The sequence below is a fragment of the Solanum verrucosum genome, unplaced genomic scaffold (genome assembly GCF_900185275.1).
Source record: "Solanum verrucosum unplaced genomic scaffold, falcon-dt-bn FXZP01000182.1, whole genome shotgun sequence".
Classification (NCBI taxonomy): domain Eukaryota; kingdom Viridiplantae; phylum Streptophyta; class Magnoliopsida; order Solanales; family Solanaceae; genus Solanum; species Solanum verrucosum.
The window spans coordinates 2,055,233-2,079,718 of NW_026020378.1; the positions used below are offsets into that span (position 1 = coordinate 2,055,233).

Below are 24,486 nucleotides of genomic sequence, written 5' to 3' on the forward strand. Positions count from 1 at the left end.
CAATCAGATCATATTTTCAAATTATCTTCGTACATATTTTGTTGGTTATATAACAAAAAGTGGAGGGAAAACACTAAAATATGTGTAAAGCTTAATTAACCTAGAATTTCCTATAAATAATTTCTCACCTTATATATCATAGAGTGCCTATATAATTAACTATCTGTTTGTTTATTCTTACAACACTTTGTAGCCATCAAATTGATCTTGACCAAAAATCCTTTCTTAGTTGTTCATTTTTTTATCATCTTACATTATTAATCAATTCATCAGATCTATCAATAAAATAACGAACAAAAAATATTTTACATCATGAAAAATTGAATGATTCGATATGCAATGGTCCAATCCACAAGTAATATTGTCCGTTTTGAGCCTAGGTTCGCACGACTTTAAAACGTGTCACTAGTGGGTAAGACCTGCTTACTTATATACTCAACATCTCTCTTGCGTTTTGCTGACGTGAGACTTCTTATCTTAAGTTGGGGTATCACATACACCGCCTCTATGGACTCCACATCCTCACTGAGGTTTATCCCACCACATGAAATTTGCCTAGACTTAGCACTGAGGTTTACCTTGCCTTATCGAAATTTGCCTAAACTCAGTTGAATTCTAGACCACATCGACAAGACTAACACAAAAATGACTCTGATATAATTTGTAACGGTGTAGCCCATTAGTGATATTATCCGCTAATGTTGAAGTAGTAGTAGTAATTGTTATTGTTGTTGTTATGGTTAAGTGGAAGGTGGTAATAAAGAAGAAGATAATTGTTGTTGCGATGATGATAATGATGGTAATAGTGGAGAATGATGAGATGCTGATGATGGAGAAGCAAGAGAAGGAAGTGATGCTAACAAAAGAAGGAGCGAGAACAACAACGACGACAATAATGATCCAAATTAAAAGGGATGGAAATGGGAGAGGGGAGGAGTGGAAAGAGAAAGGTTTTTGTGTAAATAATATAATTTTAAGATTAATATCACTCAATAATTAAAATTTGTGTTATTTTTTCTTAATCTTAAACTTTTTTATCATCCTTAATTATATTTTCCCAAAAATAAGTGATTTTATTTTGGAACCCCAGGATAACCCGCAGCCGCTATAACCTCTGTTATAGCTTTTGCCCTTTGGGTGAGCACTCAGTGGTGAGCACTTTGTGCGCACTGGGTAAACTCCTCACTGTGTAATAACCTGCAAACCACACAGGAGATGTAAACCGCACTAGACAAGTCCTATGCAACAGGCTCGACTCAGAAGACATTGAGGGGGGATCGATCTCGGGTCATTCGTGTGAATAACCACCCTCCAAATCAACTGAGTCATCCCGGAGGATAAAAAAATTGATTTTGAAAGATAAGAAAACAACAAAGTAATTAATTGACTAATTTGACTACCGACCAAAAATACCTCTTTTTTCTTGGGGCTCAACCACCCCCACCCCCACCCCCACTCCCGGAAAACTCCAGAAACCGCTTTCATTGACCCTTTTCCATCTTCCACACTTCCTTCTACCCTTTTCTTTCTCCCCAGATCTCTCCTCCTCCCCCCTTCTCTCTCTCCCCACTTTGCTCAATTCTAATTTTGATTTGTTCCTTTTCAGTCGAATCAGATATGAAATTGCCCACTTTTCCCACTCAATTTCTCGTTTCGCTACTTTCTAGGCTTGATCTGTGAAGTTTTGATTTTGGGATTTTTTCTTTATTTCGTAATTTGCTCATTTTCTTGGAAATTGATGATGGGTTCCGAGAGCTTAACGCCGCCGCCGGTGGAGGCGGCGGCAGAGGCCGCGCCACCGCCGAAGAAGCAGGGAATCACGAAGCCTTTGTCTCTTGCTGGGCCCACCGAGGCAGATCTTCAAAGAAATGAAGCATTAGAAAATGTGCAAACTTTTTTTTTTCTTTAGGTTTATGTGATTTGAACTCAATTTTGCCCTTGAATTTGATTTTTTTTTGTTGTTTAGTTTTTGAAGGAATCTGAGTTGTATGAGAGTGAGGAAGAGACAGCAAGGAGAGAAGAGGTGCTGCATCAGATTGATCAGGTAAGTTTTGAAGCTTAGTAGTATTAGCTTAAATAGTTGTAGTTGTTTTACTTTAATTTTGTGGGTACAAGCTTTAGCTTTTTGTATGAGTTGTTATATGTGTTTGGTTTGCAGCTTTATTGTATTATAAATTCAGGGGCTGTGATATATTGGGAATTGAGCAAACAAAAACACTATATGAGAAGCTGGAATATCTTTTTGTTTTGGGTTGGGTTGTTCATTGTTGATTATTAGCCTTCGATTATAGTTTTGGCCTTAGGTGGAGTTGAATAAGTGAAGGACTTTCTTGTTGAACCCTGCAATTTGACAACTTGTTTTTTGAGGGCATGGCTGATAATCACGATGATGTCCATATTTGTTGGTCAGTCTTCATCCTAAAGGGTATGTAAGCATTAGATTGTGTTTCGGGTTATTCATATGTTAGCACTTCAGTTAGTAGGAAGAAGTATGGAATGTTTTAGGGCTTAGTAGGAAGAAGTACCGAAGGAAGTGCAGGAAAGAAAATAGGATGCTTTGGCAGAACATTTAGAGGTTCAGTGGTTGGGATTGAATTCAACTCATAATGTTGTTTGTACTTTAGATGGTGCTGGCAGAATTCAACAAATGGAAAACAGGAACGCTGGAAGACTATAGCTCTTGTCAAGAAGTCAAAGAACAAAATTCTTTCATGTTCAAATTTATTTGATGTTGTACCATAGAATTTGTGTGAGAAGGAAAAAGAAGAAAAAAATCTTATCAGTAATTTAGAGGCATTTATCAAATGATTCTGATAAAAGATGCACCTTTTTTTTTATAGGTGTTATAGATAATACATAGGCCTATGATATTGTCCAACACATGACAAATTGACAGTATTAAACTTGAGAAACACTGTTCAGAAAAATAATTTAACTTGAGAACCTAATGCCTTGTTCCATTTTAGCGCTAATACTTTACTTTCTTATATGATCCATCAAACTTGAAGTGGGGTAATCAATAAGTAGTTTGCGTATTTAAAAACTCACAAAAATAAATAGTTATGGAAGAATTTGGTATAGTAGCTGAAAAAGTTCTGGTATCTGGAATCTCGCGTGGAACTTTTATTTATTTTCACACTAAAACTTATGTGGGTTATCTAGAGAGAAAACATGAGAACTGAAGGGGTTTAGATGAATTTTGTTAAGTTGACGATAGCCTCCTATCACTTACTTTCTTTTGGTGTACCCATGACGTTCCTTGTTGTATAGAGGATTGGGTGTCTTCTATAGAAAATCATGTGTTTTTTGTGGGTACAGTTTCTACTTTTTTGGTATACTTCTTGTATGTGGGTGTGTTTTGGCCCAAACATTAGTGAAAGATTTTTACTTTATAAAAGAAAAAATGGTTTTATCAGTATTCTAATTGGAAAAGAGGCATGGTGTTGCAAAGATGGTTATTAAAAAAATGATGCGTCAATGGAAGGATCACTGAATAGAGGAACATGCTGCTGGAATGACTGAGGGAAAGAGTTGTGTGCCACATTGAAAATAAGAGTGGTTCTGCTACTTATCAGAGGAAGAAAGTCTCGTGCTGCCCCCCCCCCCCCTCCCCCCAAAAAAAACAACAGAGAATTCCACATGGTGATTCTTATTTGAAATATGAGCCGCTAATCTCTTTTCCATTTTGAATAAGTTTACCCCTATGAATCTGGTGCATACTAGTCTTTTTGTTTGTTAGAAACATACATTACCTAAAAGAATTCATACTATAGGTCATAGTGACTTTCTGTTTTGTGAATAGCTAAGTTGTGGCCTGCACACCTATGATTTGTAAATATACGACGACATATTTGGTGAATTCCCATAAGTGGGTTTGGGAGGGTAAGATGTATGCAAACCTGAAGCCTACCTTTGTGGGGTAGAAAGGTTGTTTCATATATACCCTCAGGCCTCGTCTTAAAAGAAGTGTAATCAGAACAAAACAAAAAGGAAATTTTTAAATTTTTATCTTCTTTGCCCCCAAGCCCTAGCTCAAGTGGCAAAAGGTGGAGGATTTGTGGTTTAGGTCGTAGGTTCAAGCCCCACACCATGCAAAGCGAAGCCTGGTATTTAAGTGGAGAAGGGTAGAGGGGTGGGCCCATTATCCACCGAGTTTAGAAGGCTGTGATTGGTCCAAAGGGCGGGTCACAGACGGATTTCTCGATTTTCAAAAAAAAAAAGAGGAGATAATGACCACAAGAATAGCAAGATAAACAAAAAAGTAATAGGGTAGTAGTAAAAACAGAGAATAAGATACTTGCAAATACTCCTCCATTCACTTTTATTTGCCCACTTTGGACTTTGCAAGCTCCTTAAGAAACAATGATTGATATGAGGATTTTACCATAATGCCCATATTAATTGATGCATAGTATTAGGTCTTACGTTACCAATTTCAAAAGTAAATAAATTGATGTTTAGTATTAGGTCTTGAAAAGGATTTGGAGATTAAATAATTAATGCTAATAGTAAAACATGAAAAAATTAATTGTCTTCTCTTGGTACGTTAAAAGTGACAAGTAGAAGTGGATATTTTTGGAATAATGGACAAGTAAAGTGAATAGAGGGAATACTAGATAATATTACTAAGTAAGGAGAAGATGAGACAAGGAGACTAGTCCCTTGCCTCTCCCACACAAAAGTACTACAACACTCGGTTACCTACTACCCTTCTATCCTACTCTTCGACCTCCATACCTCTCTATCTAGGGTGATGTCCTCAGTAAGTTGAAGGTGTGCCATATCATGTCTATACTCGTTGGTAACTAATGAAATGTTTAATTACCCTTACCCCCCCCCCCCCCCCAAAAAAAAAAAAAAAAGAAAAAAAAGAGAAGTTTTATAGTGTATCCAAAACTCTTTGTGGGCTCATCATTTTAATTTCTAAAGGAGACTTTGATTCTCCAAAATCTTTCGTATGAATGGGGTTCTTAATTTTTCTTAAGGTCATTTTTCTTCATTGGTATTTTCAATAGGACCAAGACTGTCTATTCATTTATTTAGCCAATACCTGCATTTGAACTCCTTAATCAACATCAAATTAAACCACCTCTTTCCATAGTGTTTTCTAGCTCCTTATTTGCATGAAAATACAATATCGAAGTTAAGTCATTACTAGAGGAAGCAATTTCACGTAAAGCAATAGGCAATACAGAACTATTAAAATAAAGAAAAATATAGTTGAGGGGGGTATTAGGCCATTTGCCAAGAGACATGGGCTACTTAACTCACTATCAAAGTTATTGAGGCTTTAATACAAGTTGAGGAGCTTTTAGATGAGCTTAAAAAAAGAAGAGCTTTTAGATGATAACTTAACACAACGCAATAACATCTTGTTTGGATGGTTGTTACCCATTATATTATTAGTTTAAATACAATATTTCTTTGATTGTTTTTTATATTTTATTGTATCGTATCGTTAAATATATCGTTAGGTAATGATGAAAAGTTCATTTTGTGTAAAGATCGAGTTTGTGTGATTGCGTTGTTACCTTAATTTTTTCTTTAGTTGTTATTTAATACTTCCGATTTTATCATTACCCATCTTCTTATTGTATCTCTACACTTATTCATTTTTATTCTAAGTTTATCCTTCAAATTGTTGATGTGTGATTATGTAACGACGGATAACAATACAATCCATCCAAAAGTTGTATTCATTAAACAATACAGTACATACAATATGATACATTATGAAGCAATACGGGGCAACTATCCAAACAGAGTGTAAGTTTAATTTAGTTGGATTCGGTCACTAATAATAAGAGTGGTGCCTACTGGTTCACATGTACCATTTAGAAAAATAAAATAGTGAAATTATGAAAATATAGAAAACTATAGGCAACGAGGAAGCTATTAGCTATTAACTAACTATCAAGAATATTGAAAAGCTTGATAAAAATACTATCAGTATTTATTATTAGTTTCCATTACTCTATTTTAGTATGTTGTGTATTGTGTTATGATTATTGCACTATTTTTCTTTTGCCCGGTAGATTTTGCATTGTTTCCTTGTGACTCAATATATTTTCTTCTTTGTATCCGGAGTTGCTACATATAAATTGAGGGTCTTTGGAAACAACCTCTCTACCTTCATGAGGTAGTGGTAAGGTCTGCATACATTCTACCCTCCATACCCCACTTATGGAATTCCATTGGGTATGTTGTTGTTGTTGTTTTAGATGAGACTGATAAATATGGTAGATTTAAGTTTTTAAGTTAGATGTCCCACATTAAGCAAATATTACTATATGAATATTATGTTTGAAACAATAAAATACACGTGTCGTAGGTTGATCAAATCATGAATAAAATGTCCTTTTTTGTTCTTTTTTCTTTTTATATGATATCAAAGCAAATGAAGGCCTTGGGTTTGACTCTTACCACTACCCATCAACCTAACAAGAAAGAGAGGAACTTCTTGTGAGAGGACGTGTTTAGATTACTTGGGGTTGTAACAAGTTAAAAGATTGAACACACGGCAAGATATCTTGGTGGCGGCTAGAAATAAGTCATTTCTCTTCACTCTCCAACAACATGCCTCCATAATATTTTTAGAACGTCTGACCAAGTGCTCTTCGCGCAACTATAGTATATACAAGTAGAAACATATTTTCGTCTGCATCAATTGCAACAACAATTAATAATTAGAGTTTTTGGCCGAAATCATCCTTAAACTATGCTACATACTTAGGTTACATCCTTAAAATATCATTCTTAGCAGAAAACATCCTTCAAAAAGTTAACAATTTTCATCCTTCTACTTGAATTTGTCAGAAAACTAATAGATCCCACAAAAATCAAGTCACTCTTTCGAGTTCATTATTCTGAGATACGGCAAAAATATTATGGTGAACATTTTTGACAATTGAGTATAGCATTATGCAAAATCTTTTAATTTGACAAATATATTTTTATTTATTTATTGTTCATGTGATTTAATATTAAAAAAGTTATTAGTTGAAATATGTTTTTTATCAATTGAATATACTAGAAGTGATGTTTGTTGGAGACTTCCGCTTCTATAATCGAGATTGAAACTCGAATGCGAGACATAATTAGAATTTTGATCACTTCAATATCAAAATGCCCCGAAAAATTATTGATCTAAATACAATTTAGTTTGAAAAAGGTGAATATAATTAAGCTCCAGCTTCTTTCCGTTGGTAAATGAGAAAAAGAGCAGATCATGTATCCTCACACCTTCCTAACATATTTTGTTTCAATAAGCAATTGTGTCCAAGATTTTTAATATATTTTTTTCAGGAGCCTTTTAGAAAACTTTTGTTGATAGTCATGTGAATTGCTCATGTTTTTGTAGGATCCCTTAGTTTTTTTGGCAATATCTAACAAAAGGATGAAAATTGTTAACTTTTAAATACTTGGACGATGTTTTCTACCAAAAAGATATTTTAAGGATGTAGTTTAAGTTTGAGGTCTAGTTTAAGGATGCTTTTGGCCAAAAATTTCTAATAATTATGTATCATACATGCCATAAAAATGAGTTCTGTCAATTGAAATGACGGGCCTTTAACTTTTGAAATCATAATGGGATAATACACTCCCATGTCCATACTTGCAAAACATAGAATCAAGAATTTTTATTATCATAATAAAACTTAGTACATAGCACAAAAAAATAAAAAATTCACATACCTGCACTAAAGAAAGAAATTCGCGAATATCACTTAAAGAGGCAATCCATAAACAGTAGTATAAGTACAATAGCACAACTGCTCCCCAATCTTGTGTTGAGTACACTGGGTTGGAGTTGTTTCAGTTTGTGTTTTTGGCATGATACGAGGAGACAGTCGGCAGAGTAATATCTATGTGTCTGAAAAAGTTGCCCATGAAATATTTCCATCTTTGGTGAAGGTTTCTCAAGCATCTTTAGACAGAAAAGTATGCATATTCTAGTATGACCAGTTTATATTTGGTCATAACTATTGCACATTGTAAGAAGCTTTATTTGCTTTAAATTCTACTATGTTGTACATATTCAGCACTAAGATTTTGTAATATAGAAGTTTTTGCTTACTGAATACTGATATATGAAGTGCATTCTAGTAAGAAGTTTTTAGTTGGTGCTAGTTTGTCTCTGTTATATCTAGCTTGTTATCATGTGTGGTTTATTTTAATCAAACCCAATAAGCCCAAGAAGGACAAGAACAAGATGATGAGCCCTGAGGTCAATGGCAAAGGATTTGTATGACTTTGGATTACAACAACATACCCAGTGAAATCCTGACATTTCTGATAGCACCCTGCCATCGTTCTCACTGTTATCAATTGCAAAAAGGATTTGTTTCAATTCATTGTCATGACCAATGTATAGGAGGGTAAACTAAAGCCTTCTATCTTTCTGATTTCTCCATTCAGCATTCAAGTTTGTTCTCTTTGTGTCGCCAATGGCCATGCAGAAGTTCTCCTTTCTGTTTCCACTTCCGGATAGAGCATGTCGGCTGGATCTTCTATAATTTTGTAACTTAGCATCTTTAGAATCTCTGTTTTGGCTGCATTGCTTGCTCTTCTTTTTGGAAGATATGCCATTTATATTTCCACTAAATTAAGTTCAAAAGTCCTACTCATTGAGATCCAGCTTCCATCAGCATGCATATATAGGTGGAGAACTCCGTACTCTAATCAGTTCACTTCCATCTTCTCACCCGTTCCCCCCCACCCCTCTCCATATTTTGGTAAGTCTGATAACAAAAGAGTACCAAAAGGCTTTATTACTCTGGAGCATCATACACATAAACCATTATTGTTTTTTCTACTGAATTAGTATCACTTGCTTATACTAGTTGAATTGATAAACAAGAATTGCTTATACTAGCTCATAAGTAGGAATTAAGTCGTATCAGAAGTATAATGAGGGTTCCCTTACTAATTTATGAGCTTGCATGCAGAGAAAGTAAGATGCACAAGCCAAGAATTATGTTGTGCTGGTATGCAATTTGCCAAGCTGGGGCAAAGAATGCCTTCCGACAGTACCACATTAGGAGAAAGCCTCTCCCCAGTGAAAGGAGCTTTACTGTTGGCTAGACTTTTTTCTTCTCATTATGTTTGAAGCACCTCAAATATAGAATGATATGCATAAAAAAATGGGGAACTCTTTTGTTGATAGTAATAATTGATCTAAGTTTTTGGACCTTCCACCTTTGTTGTAACATATTCTTCTGCGGAGCTAAGTTCCAAATATGGAAGGAGCTGTTTCCTCGACTTCGCCACATAGCCACTCCTTTTTTTTATTTTTTTATTTTTATAATGTTTGTATTTTTGGTGAGCTTGCACTCACCTCAACTATTCCACTAGTTGCTACCTCCCACTATCAAAGGTCTAGCATAGGGTATTGGGTAACACTACCCACCAAGGTCTAGGTAGATGGGAGGAAATTAACTAGTATTTTTTGTAGTTTGTACTACCTGGTGAGTTCTTTTCTACTTTGTTCCTTTTAATAGCCACATAACTTTCTTGGTAAGGAATAGGAAATATCCCTCCTATTACATGAAAATCCAGTCGGGAAAAGTCAAATGCTTTTCATGGATTGTCGCATACAGAAAATGCCTTCTGATAATCTTTATTAGAGGCATGATTCTATGCTACAGATGCGCTCTATAAAGAGGATTTGGAAAATGTGAATCATTCGATCCCCCAGTGTAAATTCACTAAGTCAGATGTGTCATCTTCTCTTCAATATTTGAGGATTAATTGGTGTGTGCCAGAGGACAGTGTGGATTTTCTTCTTTGGCATAAATTGGATATGCACAAACTTTCTAGGGCTTGCTATTGTATTTGGATTGAATGACCAATTAATATTGAGTTGTCTTGACATCATGTGGAAATTTTAATTTTGAGCTGTCTATCTAGAAAAAAGTTTGAGTTGTCTTGGCATCAGATGAAATCAACTGAAGTGCTTGATGGTTCTATTGGTCAGATGCTATTTGATTGTGAAGAAGTTTTAATGACTGGTAAATTGTGGTGTAGATTGTAAAATCATGGGTGAAACAATTGACTCGCCAGAGAGGCTACACTGATCAAATGGTGGAGGATGCAAATGCTATGATATTCACTTTTGGTTCTTATCGGTTAGGAGTAAGTAACATTTCAGCTCTTCACTTGATTTTTTTCAGTATTTTGTTCTTTGTGAAGTGACATTAAATATTTGCTTATTTATGCATCATTCATAAACGAGTCCGGAGCCAAAAGGGCAACAAAATTCAGTTAAGAACCAAAAGGGCAACATTTTAACTCCCCAATTAACGCTGTTGGAATCAGGTCAAACTGGGTAAGGCTCAAATTTCTATGCGCCTTGTAAGGCGCACCGCTGTTAGCGTCTTGTAAGACGCACGGCGGCTGCGCCTTACAAGGCGCATACAATTTGAGCCTTCCTTATAATTTTAAAAAAAGTTTTTTCATCACTTTTTAAATTTGGAAGTTTAAAAAAGAAAAAACTTTTTTTCATTGCTTTTTTTTTTTTTTGGAGGTTAAATTTTAAAAAAAATGTTTTTTCTTTGCTTTTTTTTTTTGGAAGTCAAAATTAAAAAAAAAAAACGTTTTTCATTGCTTTTTTTTTTTTGGAAGTTTACATGTAAGTTTTTTATTAAAATTTTAAACGTATTTTTTAAAAAAATTTCACTTCCAAAAAAAAGCAATGAAAAAATGTTTTTTTTTTTTAAATTTTAACTTCCATAAAATGAAAAAAACCTTTTTTCTTTTAAAATTTCAACTTCCAAAAAAAAAAGCAATGAAAATGCATTTTTTTTTAAAAATTTAACTTCCAAAATTATAAAGCAATGAAAAAAACTTTTCAATTTTTAACTATAAGGAAGGCTCAAATTGTATGTGCCTTATAAGGCATAGCCGCCGCGTCTTACAAGACGCTGACAGCGGTGCGCCTTACAAGGCGCAGAGAAATTTGAGTCTTACCCAATTTGACCTGATTCCAACGGCATTAATTTGGGCGTTAAAATGTTGCCCTTTTGGGATTTTTGACAAATTTGTTTTGCCCTTATGGCTCTAGACTCATTCATAAACTATATGAGAGTAACCTGAGAAATAAGGATTCTTGAGGTTTGGATAATTGGGTGATCAGATGATTGGAAATAAAGATAAACATACGTAGGTACTAGGTGCTAAAGTTGCAGCTAATAGGTCTTTCTTTGGTTTCAATTCCAAGTTCTTCAATATGAGTAGTAGAAATCACATGTTTGGCATCTTGTTAAGTTGTTATTAAGCTACATATAGATTCATGTATCTAAAGAAATGCAATCACCTTCTGTGATTTATTTTGAAGTTCTATATTTATTGTTTTTATTAATCCACTATTTCATTGTTGATGGTCACAACCTCATGTGCTTATGCAGGTTCATGGACCTGGAGCTGACATAGATACATTGTGTGTTGGTCCCTCTTATGTCAATCGTGATGTGAGTTCCTCCCATTTACTGGTCAAAACTTTGCACAGTCTGATGATTAATCGTAATCATTTATGAAATTTGTTCTCTTCTTTTCTCTGCAGGAAGATTTTTTTATCATTCTGCATGATATTTTGGCTGAAAAGGAAGAAGTTAGTGAACTCCAACCAGTTCCTGATGCTCATGTCCCAGTTATGAAATTCAAATTTCAAGGAATATCTGTTGATCTCCTTTATGCAAGTATATCTCTCTTAGTTGTCCCTGAAGTAAGTTGGATTATATCCTTTACCTATCAGGTTATACCTACGAATTGTAGAATTAAAGTCTCTACTGTTGTAACTTATTCATCGAGAATCAGTCATTTTTGTTTCATTTGATCAATGTGGATAGATAACAGCTTCTTCATTACAGTCTTGCTTATATGTTTACTTTGTCTGCCTTAATTCACATCCGTCCAAGCTGAAGAGTTCATGTATTAGTTGAATTATTACTAAATGAGAGTTGTGTGATGAATTGCATTTAATTTGGTCTTGTGATTGTATGTTAACAGGATTTAGATATCTCAGATCAATCTGTACTCTACAATGTTGATGAACCAACTGTTCGAAGTCTCAATGGGTGCCGGGTTGCTGATCAAATATTGAAACTAGTTCCTAATGCTGAGGTAAACCTACTTTCCCCTTGTGTTATGGTGTCTATAAATGGCAACTAAATTTCCATATTGATTTTCTCAAAATCTTGCAGCACTTCCGCACAACTCTTAGATGTCTAAAGTTTTGGGCAAAAAGGCGCGGTGTTTATTCCAATGTGAGTTCTTATTCCCTCAATGTCCTTACTGGTTTGTCTATACTCTATAGTATTCATAAGCTGATCCGTTTGTGAGCATGATTTTCTGCTTTCCCCTTCTTCATTCTTTTTTTATTCAGGTTACCGGATTCCTTGGCGGTGTGAATTGGGCTCTTTTGGTTGCTCGCATTTGCCAATTTTATCCTAATGCACTCCCCAGTATGCTTGTTTCTAGGTTCTTCAGAGTTTATACACAATGGCGTTGGCCAAATCCAGTGATGCTATGCCCAATAGAAGAGGATGAACTTGGTTTTCTTGTTTGGGATCCTCGCAAGAATCCAAAGGACCGAACCCATCATATGCCAATTATTACTCCTGCTTACCCTTGCATGAACTCTAGCTACAATGTCTCCCCAAGTACTCTTCGAGTAATGATGGACCAATTTCAGTTTGGTAACAAGATTTGTGAGGTATAACATAAAAGTTCAGTGTTGTTTTCTTCCTTTTTCACTCTACTGACGCATTTTGATTGGTAGTTTTGCTGTTTTCACTTGGTTCTGTCATCCAGGAGGTAGAGTTGAATAAAGCACAGTGGGCCGCGCTTTTTAAGCATTATCTTTTCTTTGAGGTCTACAAAAACTATCTGCAGGTTGACATTGTAGCAGCAGATAATGATGATTTGCTAGCTTGGAAAGGCTGGGTGGAATCCCGGCTTAGGCAACTAACACTAAAGGTGAGAATTGTAAGCACTAACGAAAGAAATTGGCTTATTAGGGGAATCTTAGTAGTCCAGTTTGTTTGTTGGTTACCTGAACTAGGTGAAATTTCGATTCCCTATCTTGTAGTCCCTTCACCATTTCCACCTTCCCCCCTCTCCCATATATATATATAAATTTAATTAGCACTAATGGAAAAGAAAAGAATTCTGGGAGGGGATAATCTAATTCAGTTGTCATGAGAATGATATATTTTATTTTATTTTATTCTGTTGATGAGAATTGTTAGTACTAAAGGGAAAAGAAAGAATTCTGCTTGGGAAAAAAATCTAATTTACTTGTCATGATTCTATCGCTGGAACTCATGCTTATCCTTTGATGCATTTCAGATAGAGCGGGACACGAACGGGATGTTGCAGTGCCATCCGTATCCTAATGAATTTGTAGACTTATCTAAGCCATGTCCACATTGTGCTTTTTTTTATGGGCTTGCAGAGGAAACAGGGTGTCAAAGTACAAGAAGGGCAACAATTTGATATTCGTGGCACAGTTGATGAGTTTAAGCAAGACGTAAGCATGTATGCTTATTGGAGACCAGGCATGGATATCTATGTATCTCATGTTCGGAGGAAGCAAATTCCTCCATTTGTCTTTCCAGACGGGTATAAGAGACCAAGGCAACCTCGGAATACAAGTCATAGTACTCCAGAGAAAGTTGCTAAAGGCTGCATGTCTCCTGAAGAAAGGCAGCCAAAGAGGAAACAGGAGACTGAAACAGTTAATGTAAATTTGGGCAAGCCAGGGAAACGTGCTTCTATCAGTCCGCAGAGGATCGGATCTGTTTCTCCTCTAGGTAGTTCTTGCAGATCTGATGGATCATCACAGATAATCATTTCTGATGAGTCACAGAGGGAGTTTGAGAGTTCTTGCCTAATGGACAGTTCTGATGATAGATCATTACATAGGATATTGCGCAGCAGAAGTGATGCCTCTCCGAGTGACAGTTCCATTTGTACACCTGATAGTTTAAACTATACAACGTCAAGGGGTTCCATCTTATTAGGAGTTTCCAGAGAAGTTGATTTAGATAGTTCTAACACAAAATCCTTCCCAAGCAAGGAGGTGCCCGGTCCGTGTGAAGACATATGCACTAGAGACGTCCAAACTTTTCAAGTCTTGCAGAATGATGAGAAGGGGGAGATTTTGGGATCACTTCATCAGGATATTGTTGGGCAGCTCAATGAACCATGCATTCAGACTGGTTGTGCAGAAAGTCTCGAAAGAGTGCCTGTATCAAATTCCAACATTCACAACCTCACTTGCGAGGTGAGTCTCTCTGTTTGCGTGTTTCGGCTCTTGAATTGTAGCTGATGACAGTGATTTATGGAAGTGTTGAAGTTAGTGAGAGCTAAGAGTCCTTTCAGGGTGATATAAGCTTGGCCGATCGGATTTCACAACTTGGGGATGGATGTCTAAGTGGGAATGGAGAATTGGGTAATGGCTTTGCCGAGATGTCACAGGTGGAGTGCAAAAGTTTTTGTCCATTTTTACCAATTTCTCATCAAAGCTTATACATCTAACATCATATATGAGTTCCCATTATTTTCTTTTCAAAGCAAGTTCCCATTATTACTGTTCACATGCCTATTTTCTGGTGTTCAAGCTCATTTTCTTTTTGTTGGGTTATTGTGACCATTGAAGAGCTGGGCATATCATCAGTTGTGTATTGGAAAATTCATGAACCTGGTTTCTTTGATTGCAAGTGCGTCATGACTTGTGCCAATCTTGAAAAAACAAGAGTTGGGCAGTATGTCATGATCTTGGATTATGATTGGACATTACTCGGCTCCTTGAAAAACAATCTTTTTCATTTCTCTTTTCTCTTTTAAAAATCATTTCTATTTAAGTTTGATTGGCTTACTCAGCAAGTCTCTGACCAATACATGGTGGTGTTCACGATTAGATTTCTACTTCCCCAATTAGCCATGAACAATATACACGTCTTGCTAAGCCTTCTTCTGCATCTGGCTTTATATTTGGTATTTTTAGGATGGAGGACTTGCTCATTGTTTATTTTCCTTTTTCTAGCCAAACCTCTCTCTCGCAAGGGCAATGGAACCCCAGGATGGGACAAACTCAGAGGCTGTGCAGGAGGCTGCAATAAGGCATGTGTTTCTGAGAACCTGTGTTTTATGATTTGATAGGTTATGTTATCTTTATGCTTTCTTGCTTTGTTCCTGTCGTGGTTTCTCCCTAGCAGGTTGAGCCTGGAATCAACAGCTTGATTTTGGGTAGACATTCCAAAGATTAGTGTGTTTCGAAGCTTGTGCGGTTGTGAAAATGCCTGTTGAAAGATGATATAGTTGAGATGTTTGGATTAGTTTCCAAACTCACATTTTAAAGTGAGAAGATGTTGCAGATTATGGTGTGTGTGGATTTGTCTTCAAGACCCCAATTTGGAGTTGGATGAAGGAGTTTTAGAGATGAGAATTCGTGCCTTTCTAACCCCCCCTCTCTCCCCTCCCTCAAAATGCAAAAATTAAAAAAACTTAAAGTATAAAAATGATGAGGAAAAGGAGCTGTGAAGTTAAACCAATGTCTTGCTTATTGTTGCAGTCAAGAGCCGGCGTCGAGATGAGACCTTGAGTACAGTCGTGGATCTTATCTGCTTCATTTGTTAAGAACCTTGGTAGATGATGTGGAAAACAAATAGCATGTGGATGTTTGTTTAAAGAAGCAGGATAGTGGCTACATTTTCTTTTGAGGCTCTAGAAAAGACTTGCTTTGTATTGTGATGTTACTAAGCTTATTGTTCTGAGATGGTACGACTTTCTGTAGTAAATATCCGATATATTTGTAGTATGCATGTCATATATATCCTATCCCTCTGTAGGTTTCTCTTTTCAGACGTTTTCTGGAGTTTATGTGTTCTTCCCATCCAGATGGTATGTATTCCCAGACCTAAATATCTCCCCAAAATGCATATAGCTAAGTAAAATGCAACTTGCACCTGAAGTGCAGGATACCTGATTTTGTATTATTATTATTTAAGTCATACCCACCGGGCGTAAACAATAAGTCTTCATGTCGGAGCAACTTCCGACATGTGATGTCTGAAGTTAGGCTTGACGAAGCTGAACTTCAATCTTGTTTGATTGATCAGGTATATATGATTGCAGTTGAAAACAACAACTTACTCTATGAAATCTCACTACCTCGGGAAGGTAAATATGTTGTTTTTGAACAGATGCAACGAAGAAAATATAGCAAGCAGTGCTAATATCAAAAACAAGAATTAAATATAACTAGTACAATGACAAACATCAACCACTCTAAACAAAACAACATTATATTATTACCTACAAACAAATGTTTTTTCTTTGTGTTTGCTTAAAATCTTACCTACAAACAAATGTTTTTTCTGTGTTTGGTTAAATAGGATTTGTTTTCCTTTTCCCAATAGGACAACCAGTAGTAGTATATATATATAATTTCCAGGGATTTAATCTGTGTTGGATTATAGCAAGTACACTATTTCAAAGTCTTGTTATAAAAGACTACCATCTCTACAAATCAAATTTTATTTAAGTAGTTCTTACAGGAATATGATTCTTTAACTAACCTAACAACTATATATGACAAGAGGTCTAATTAAATTAATCATGTGATTTAAGCAAGAGATTGTCAAGAATGTGCTGAATTTATATATGTTTATAGATATTTTAGTTATGTGAAGTTGTAAATAATAATCAAACACTGTATTTACTATAATTGGCTCTAACAAAAAAACAACTACTATAATTGGCTATTAAAAGCTACCTAACATGAAATTAACTATGTTAATTTTAATATATCAATAATTTCCTTCCTAATCGGTAACCAAAGTAACCCCCCTTGGGGGTCATTTGGTAGCAGAGGTATAAACAAATTAATAATATAAAGATTAGTTATAAGTGAACTTATGTATTATTTTATGCAGATATTAACTATGCAAAGATTAGCTATTCATGTATTAATTATTTCAACTATTATCCTACATAAAATAATGTATAGATTCATGCATAACTTATACATGTATTAGTTATGCGTGTTTTTAAATTGTAAAAGAGTTGGCATTTTCTTTGTTTTGCACGTTAATCTTCTCATGAGGATCATGTCATGTGGACCCTTATGAAGACTTATTTTTAAAATATGGTCTCAGTCGTGCAAAATTACAACTCTTAAAAACGTTGAACTTTAAACTCTTTACAACAAAAAAATTAAATGCAAGAAAAAAAAAACTCAATATTTATTGATAGACCTCTCAAGTACAAGAATGTGCCTCAAATAATAAATAAGGGGAAAACTAAAAATAAAATAAAAAAATCTAGAATGTGTTTGGTATGGAAGGAAATTTATTCCTCAAATAAGTGATTTTTTTTATAAGTAAAAAATATTATCTTAAATATATTTATATAAAACTTAGGCAAGCACGACAAGGGTGGAGTAGAAAATTTGTTTTCTAAAATAAAATTGTTCTCCAAAACATTTGATCAATCAAACATTATAAAATATTTTTGAAAAATATTTTCCTTTGTATCAGATACACCTCTAGAGTAAGTTTCATTTCGAATGCCAATTAGGATTTTCAATAAGGGTGTGTTTAATATGAAGGGAAATATTTTTTTGAAATTTTTTCATATTTATTTGACTAAAATATTTTCTCGAGAAAAACAAGTTCTTCAAAAAATAGAAAAATGATTTCACTAATAAAAATAGCAAAAACAAATTTTACAAGTGATATTTCAAGTTCAATGTCTCTTCTTTCCACCCGCTCAACACCTCCAACCCCCAACCCTGCCATACCCCACTCTACCCTATTGTGTTTTGTCAAATCATATATAAATATTTTGGAGATAAAATTTTTTACTTGTCAAATATAAATTTAAAAAATCCACATATTGTTCATGGTGAAATTCACCTTAATTAATCGCTATTAGTTTTCCTCTTGTTGTTCTATTCGGTATTCAGACTTTTTTCCTTGTCAAAATAAATAAGATAAAATATTTCAAAGCGTTTTATATATCTTTAGAAATATTCCCATATAAACTGAAATTGCGTCAAGATTATTGCAACAAAATATTAATGTAGTGTTAACTTTTCTAGTTCAAACCATCTATGAAAGACCCTTTATACCAAAATTTATAAATATTTAAAAATGGATCCGATGCTAAATTATTAAGTAAGATATTATATTTTATATTTTATATTTATATTTATTAGAAAAGAGAGAGAAAAACAAAGCATTTGTTCAAAGTCAATAGTCAATACCAACTCCATAAGCCATCATATACACACATTTCTTATGGCATGATTACTTTTATATATATATATATTTACAGGTTAATCCATCGGGGTTACTAAGAGGATAGAGAACTAACCATTTACTAAGAATAAATCAAAGAGTGAACATAGTAACGAAAATCATAATAGCATATCATAATAATATGAACATCATATCATATATACACACATAATAACATAGTACATACACTTAGGGAGAAGATTACTAGGATCTAGAAAACAGATAACTACTTACATGATAATGGTCGGAATGAGGTTTCCCTTTCGGGAGTCCCCGAAGTGACCTTGCAGGTACTTGTAGGAAAATAAACACTCACACTCTTTGTACAAACACAACAAACACTTACTCACTTTTTATTTTGAAAGGGAAGGGGAATATGTAAACTATTACTTAGAAATATTTAAGCTTTTGCTCTTTGCTCTGCACTTCGCTCTATCTCTTTTCTTGTAATATGGTTCTATTTATAGAAGTCCATCCGGATTTGAAATTCGGATTTCAATTTCTAAAAACTTTCTTCACCTGCCGGGTGCTCTTTGGGCCCCATCGTCACATGGCTTTGTGAAACCTTTGTTGAAATTGAGTGTCCTTCTTTGTCTTCTTGTGATAGTGGAGTGGTGTCCTTCTTTTGTCTTCTTGTGATAGTGGAGTAGTGGACATGTAGTGGAGTTTCTTTATCATAATGGACTTGTAGTGGAGTCTTGTAGTGGAGTCTTGTAGTTGATGAAGGCTTGTGATGTCACTGCTTACCTATTTGTAGTGGAGTCTTGTAGTTGATGAAGGCTTGTGATGTCACTGCTTACCTATTTGTTTGTCTTCTTGTGTTGATGTTATTGCTACGTATTTCTCTAGGTATCCAGGTTGTGTAGTGTTACAGAATCAAAACTCATCCCTGAATCATTGTCGTCATTTGGATCATAATGTTGATTAAACTGGTCTGATAAATTATTTTCGTCACTGCTACTCTCGTGGTCAGAATTTGCTGGATCTGGCTTTGGATTTTCTCGTATGATTTTTTCTTGTACTTCTTTAGTCTTTTCTGTGAGAAATTTGTAAAGGGAACTTTTTATTATTTTTTCTATCCTTTTTTTTTTTTTTTTGGAGGAAACCTTTTGTCCTTTTACTTGTCTCTGCCATTGTATTGAAGCTTGCCGGCAGAATTCTTACACTTTTTGGTAAAGTGTCAACCATCAACGGATTTGATGAGTCTTTACCCGCTACCGTTTGAACGGGACTAGCTGTACCTTTAGCTGGTACAATAGCTTTTTCTACATTCGTTGGGGAATGTACACCCGTCTTATCCATTTTGTGGGGAGATGAAGAACTCTTATTTTGATCGGTATTTCCAAGTAAAAATCTTATCCTCTCTTGTAATGAGTGGATATGTTGTGTCATTTTCCCTTTTTCTGTTTCTAGTCTTTCGATTGTCTGATTTAGCCTTTTGAATCCTTCCGTCATTGAGGAACAATGATCGCAGAAAATGATTCTGTTTGTGTCTTTCTGAATATTGTATTGCAAAGACGGTCTTGAAATTTGTCTCAAAGCTGGACTGATGAAATAATTAGGCCCGAGAGTTCCTCTAGCATAGTCTAGTGCTTCATTCAAATCATTGAATCCCTTAAAGAGTGGGGTAGGGAAGTCTTTAATTGAATCTACTACTTCTATCCATGTCTGGAACACGCCCTGTAATTTTCCTTGGATTACTACATAAAATCTGAATTTTTTGTCTTCATTTTTGTCTGTAAAATAATGGCTTAATGAATTTACTACGGACACGAAATAACTGTTGTCTCGAGGAATCTTGTTGTATGCTATCCATAGGTTGTCTATTAAGCATCTTTGAGGTCTATCTATCTTCGTTTCTGGCTTCACCCTGAAACTTAGATTGGATGGAGGATAGAAAATTAAATTTTGTTTTCCAAAATATATTCTTTCCATGCTCGTTGTATTTTGTCTTGTTTGTGGTTGAAATGAAGTATTTCCTAAAAGAGTCTGCAACAAGTCTTTGTCTTTTTGCCCACTTGAATTTGAACTAGATGCTCCGTCTTTATCTGTACTCATGCTGAAAACAAACAGTTAGTTTTCATAAGTCTGCTTAGTTGATCTGCTAAAGAATTATCTTTCCCCTTTATATGCTCTAAAGATATATTGTATATTGATGTAGCGTCTAAAAAATTTAACCATCTTCTTTTACTACTATTTTTTCCTTCTATTTTTTGGTGAAATTTTACAATAGCCTCGCAATCCGTTCTTACCAGAATTTCTTGTTTATTAATAATGTATAACTTAAAACTATTTAATCCGTATATAACTGCCAAAATTTCTGCATCTATGCTACTCATATTTCCCTTTTCTTTGTATTTTCCGCTGTGATAAGCGCAAATTTTTTCGTCTTTTTTATCTCCATATTTATTGTTTTTTGTTTTCAAAACTGCTCCCCACCCTTCGAGACTTCCGTCTGTTTCTACTATTGGTAATCTGTTTCTAGTGGGAGGGCTAAATCTGGTATATCTTTAACCATTTGTTTGAGTTTTTGTACTAGTTTTATGTCTTCTACATTAAATGTCTTTTGTCCATGACTTCCTGTTTTAGAGTATAGGGGTCCTGCTACTTTCCCTAGATCTTTGATGAAACTCCGTGCATAATTTAGTATTCCTAGAAATTTTTGCAAGTCTTTAGTATTGTCTAATTTATCAGGCATATCTAGGACCTTTTTTGCTATATGGGGTTGTAGTTTTATCTTTCCATTTCCAATTTCTACCCCTAGGAATTTTATAAGAGTCTTACATAATTCCATTTTCTTTTTGCTAATTATAATTCCATTGTCTACGAATAGTTTAAATACCGTTTGCAAATGTCCTAGATGTTCATTTGTATTATTACTAAAAACTAAAATATCGTCTACATAAACTAAAATAAAGTTTTTATAGTCTCTAAATATATTATCCATCTTTCTTTGAAAAATTGGAGGGGCTGTTTTTAAACCGAAGGGCATCACCAACCATTCGAAATGTCCTTCTGGGCAGGTAAAGGCTGTCCATTCTATGCTATCTTCATGCATTTTGACTTGCCAATATCCGGACTTACAGTCAAACTTACTAAAAAATTTTCTTCCTTGTATTCGATTTATTAGTTCTGATTTGTCTGGCAATTTATATCCATCCATTCTAGTATTGTCATTAAGTCTTTTATAGTTTATTACCATCCTAGCTTTTCCCCTTAGTATTTCATTGTGATTTCTTACCATAAATGCGGCTGACCTATGTTTTGAAGTTGACCTTCTTATTACCCCTAGATTTAATAATTCTTTTATTTGATCTTCAAATTCCCTCAGGTCTTCATTCGTGGATTCTATTGAAGCAGTTTTAACCGTATATTCTGGGTTAATAATATCAAGTCTGCAGGTTATATGATTGGCTTCCCAGTGCTTCAGGGGTCTTTCTCCAATTATTTCTAGTTTATCTAAGATAGAAATTACTTCGTCTAGGTCTTTCTGGTTTTTTATAACTCCTATATGTTGTAATCCTTTCTTAAAATTATAAAGTTCAGTATTTATTTCTATTAAATTATAGTTTTTCTCTATTTGTATATCAGATAAACTTAATTCTAATAATTCAATTTCTTTAATGTCTTCCTCTTCTGTACTAACATGTAATTTAGTACAATTACATTCTTTCCCTTTATTACATTTTAATGTATTTGTATTATTAGTATTCTTAACATACCTTGATTTTGTAGGAACTGGTTCTGTTGTTATGGAGGTTTGAGTCATATTTTTAGAAAATATTACTCCATCTCTAGTGAGAAGACAACTTCCGTTATTATGTAATAAGAAATCTAAGCCTAAAACAAAGTCTATCCTAATATTTAAATCTCTAACCCATATTTTTTCTAGTTTATAAGTAGGTTTATAGAAATCTGCACATGTGTTTAAAAAACTTATTTGAGCATTACTAACATAATGTTTGTATATATTTGAAGATCCGTCCATTTGCATGGCGCTTTGTGGTTCGGAAAATTCCTTTATTATTTCTATAGGCAGGATATTTCTATTTATTATACTCTTTGTACACCCTGAGTCTACTAGAGCTAAAGTTTCTATTTCATAGTTTTGAATTCTTATTCTCGTTAATATTTTGATAGTATTGATCTTTTTGTCTTCATTACAAATTAATCCTTCAAACGATTTGTATTCCTCTTTTTCATTTAAGAGCTCAATTCCTTCCTTTTCTTCTACCTCTTCTTCTACTTTTTCTTTTCCCTTTTCTAATTTATTCATTCTGTCTTCTAAACTATCAATCCTTTTTTCTAGGGACATTAATGTTTTTTCTTTTATGCTTATGGTCTGGTCTATAACTTTAATGTTAAATATTTTATTGATGCACATGAGGCATCCTTCTATATAGCAATTCGTACATTTAGCTCTTCTGTCTTTACTGGGATATCCTGTACAATTAAAACATTTTTGGCTATCTAGACCTTTCCCTTTTAAAAATTGGTGATCACAATGTAGATTGACAAATGTAAAATCCTTGATGTCCAATTTTTCTAATCCTATCTCATTTATTAAAGTTTCTTCTTCTGAATCAGATGAGTCGTGTTGTCTTCCTTCTAAAGCATCTATACTTATTACTGAATATATACTTTCATTATCTGACATGTATTCATCTACATTTATCAGGGTTTCTTGGAAATCTTCTATGAGTTGGGAGTTTCTCGTTCTACTATTATTTCTTCCTGGACAAGTGTTAGCAAGATGTTCTTCACTTCCGCATGTAAAACAAGATAGTCTATTTTTATAGATTCTATTATTATTATGTTTTTTTACATGTCTATCTTTATTTAGGTAAGGCTTTTTTGCCGTAGATTTTCGTAGATAATATTTTTTCCTTGGTCTGTAGTCTTGGTTATTTTGATATTTTCTTCTATATTTCTTATTTGGTGTACCTTGATCATAGCTTTGTGTTGTATATATATTCTTACAAAAACCAGTCTCATTTTGCTTTAATTGTTTTTGTATTTGTATATTTGTACACTTTTCCTGTAATATTTCCATAACATGCTGTATTTTATGTCCGATAGACCAATTAACATTTGGATTTTGCATAACTCCTTCTCTTTTGCTCCATCTTTCTTCTATTTCTCTTCCTAATGCTCCAGGGAGTTTATTAAAAAGCTTTTTTCTTAAGCTTTGATCAAACGCATTGCCGCTTATAGCGCATAAATAAAAATAATCCTTTAGAAAGTTTTTGATATGGCTCCAATTTGTAATGCTAAGTTGTTCTAGTTTTATTAATGCATTCTTTTGCAATACTACCAATCCACTATTAGGGTCTTCTCCTGTTATTAGGCTGTGTATTTTATTAGTGAAATTATATGGATTTGGTCCCATATTTACTAGTTCTTGGAATTCTTGAGGGTAGGTTACCTTGTATGCTTCCCACATTCCTTTGATTGATTCTCCTAAAAAGGTTTCCATGTATCTATACATAGTTTCTGCATCTGTCTCACTATAATGATGTATGTAATCTGCTACTACTATTCCTTTCCATACATCTATTACTGAGTTCCATAATTGAGGATCATGAGCTGCTATGTTTAGTATCTTACCTCTATCTCCTCCATCTTGAAGCTTGATAGGGGCTTCTATTGGCATTCTTATTCCTATTGGTCTAACCATTTCTGGTTCTGTTGCCGGGTCTTGCCTATATACCCGATGACGTGGTAAGTTTCCTATAGTATATTCTACTGGTGTTATGGGGGTTGTCTTTTGAAAAGGACTTGAACTAGAAGAAGCGGTTTCCATGAATTCTTTTAGACTGCGTGTTGTCTCATCATCACTTTCTTCTTGGGTGTTTTCTTTTTGTCTATACCCATAATTATCTATTCTGAATTTGCATTCTTTAAAATGTGTTTCTACTATAGAGATATCTATTTTTCCCATTTTACAACCTTTACACTTAAACAAAGTTGTTTTATTTTCTTTATGTAATTCTTTAGCTTGTGCTATTGATAAGTCTACTTCGTAGTCTTCTTCATTTATATTTTGGATATTCATACCTTTCATATTAATGGTTGATTCATTATCTTCTAAGTCTTCCTCTATTTCTTTTTGATTTGTATATTTATAATCAGTGAATCTAATTGATGTCTCTCCTTTAATATTAGTGTATGTGAGGTGGTCGTT

The 24,486-nt window shown here is 34.3% G+C and overlaps 1 protein-coding gene across 1 annotated transcript; it reads left to right on the forward strand.

Annotated features, from left to right (window-relative positions):
* The first annotated feature begins 1,555 nt into the window (after positions 1 to 1,555).
* On the forward strand, positions 1,556 to 15,464 carry LOC125838509 (nuclear poly(A) polymerase 4-like). Its single transcript, XM_049517555.1, is given in 13 exon segments — positions 1,556 to 1,885; positions 1,967 to 2,044; positions 10,027 to 10,134; positions 11,406 to 11,468; positions 11,561 to 11,722; positions 12,007 to 12,120; positions 12,201 to 12,263; positions 12,383 to 12,712; positions 12,811 to 12,975; positions 13,348 to 13,434; positions 13,436 to 14,284; positions 14,383 to 14,491; positions 15,047 to 15,464. Coding segments are annotated over 13 exon segments (2,388 nt in total). The 5' UTR covers positions 1,556 to 1,738; the 3' UTR covers positions 15,160 to 15,464.
* The last annotated feature ends 9,022 nt before the right edge of the window (positions 15,465 to 24,486 follow it).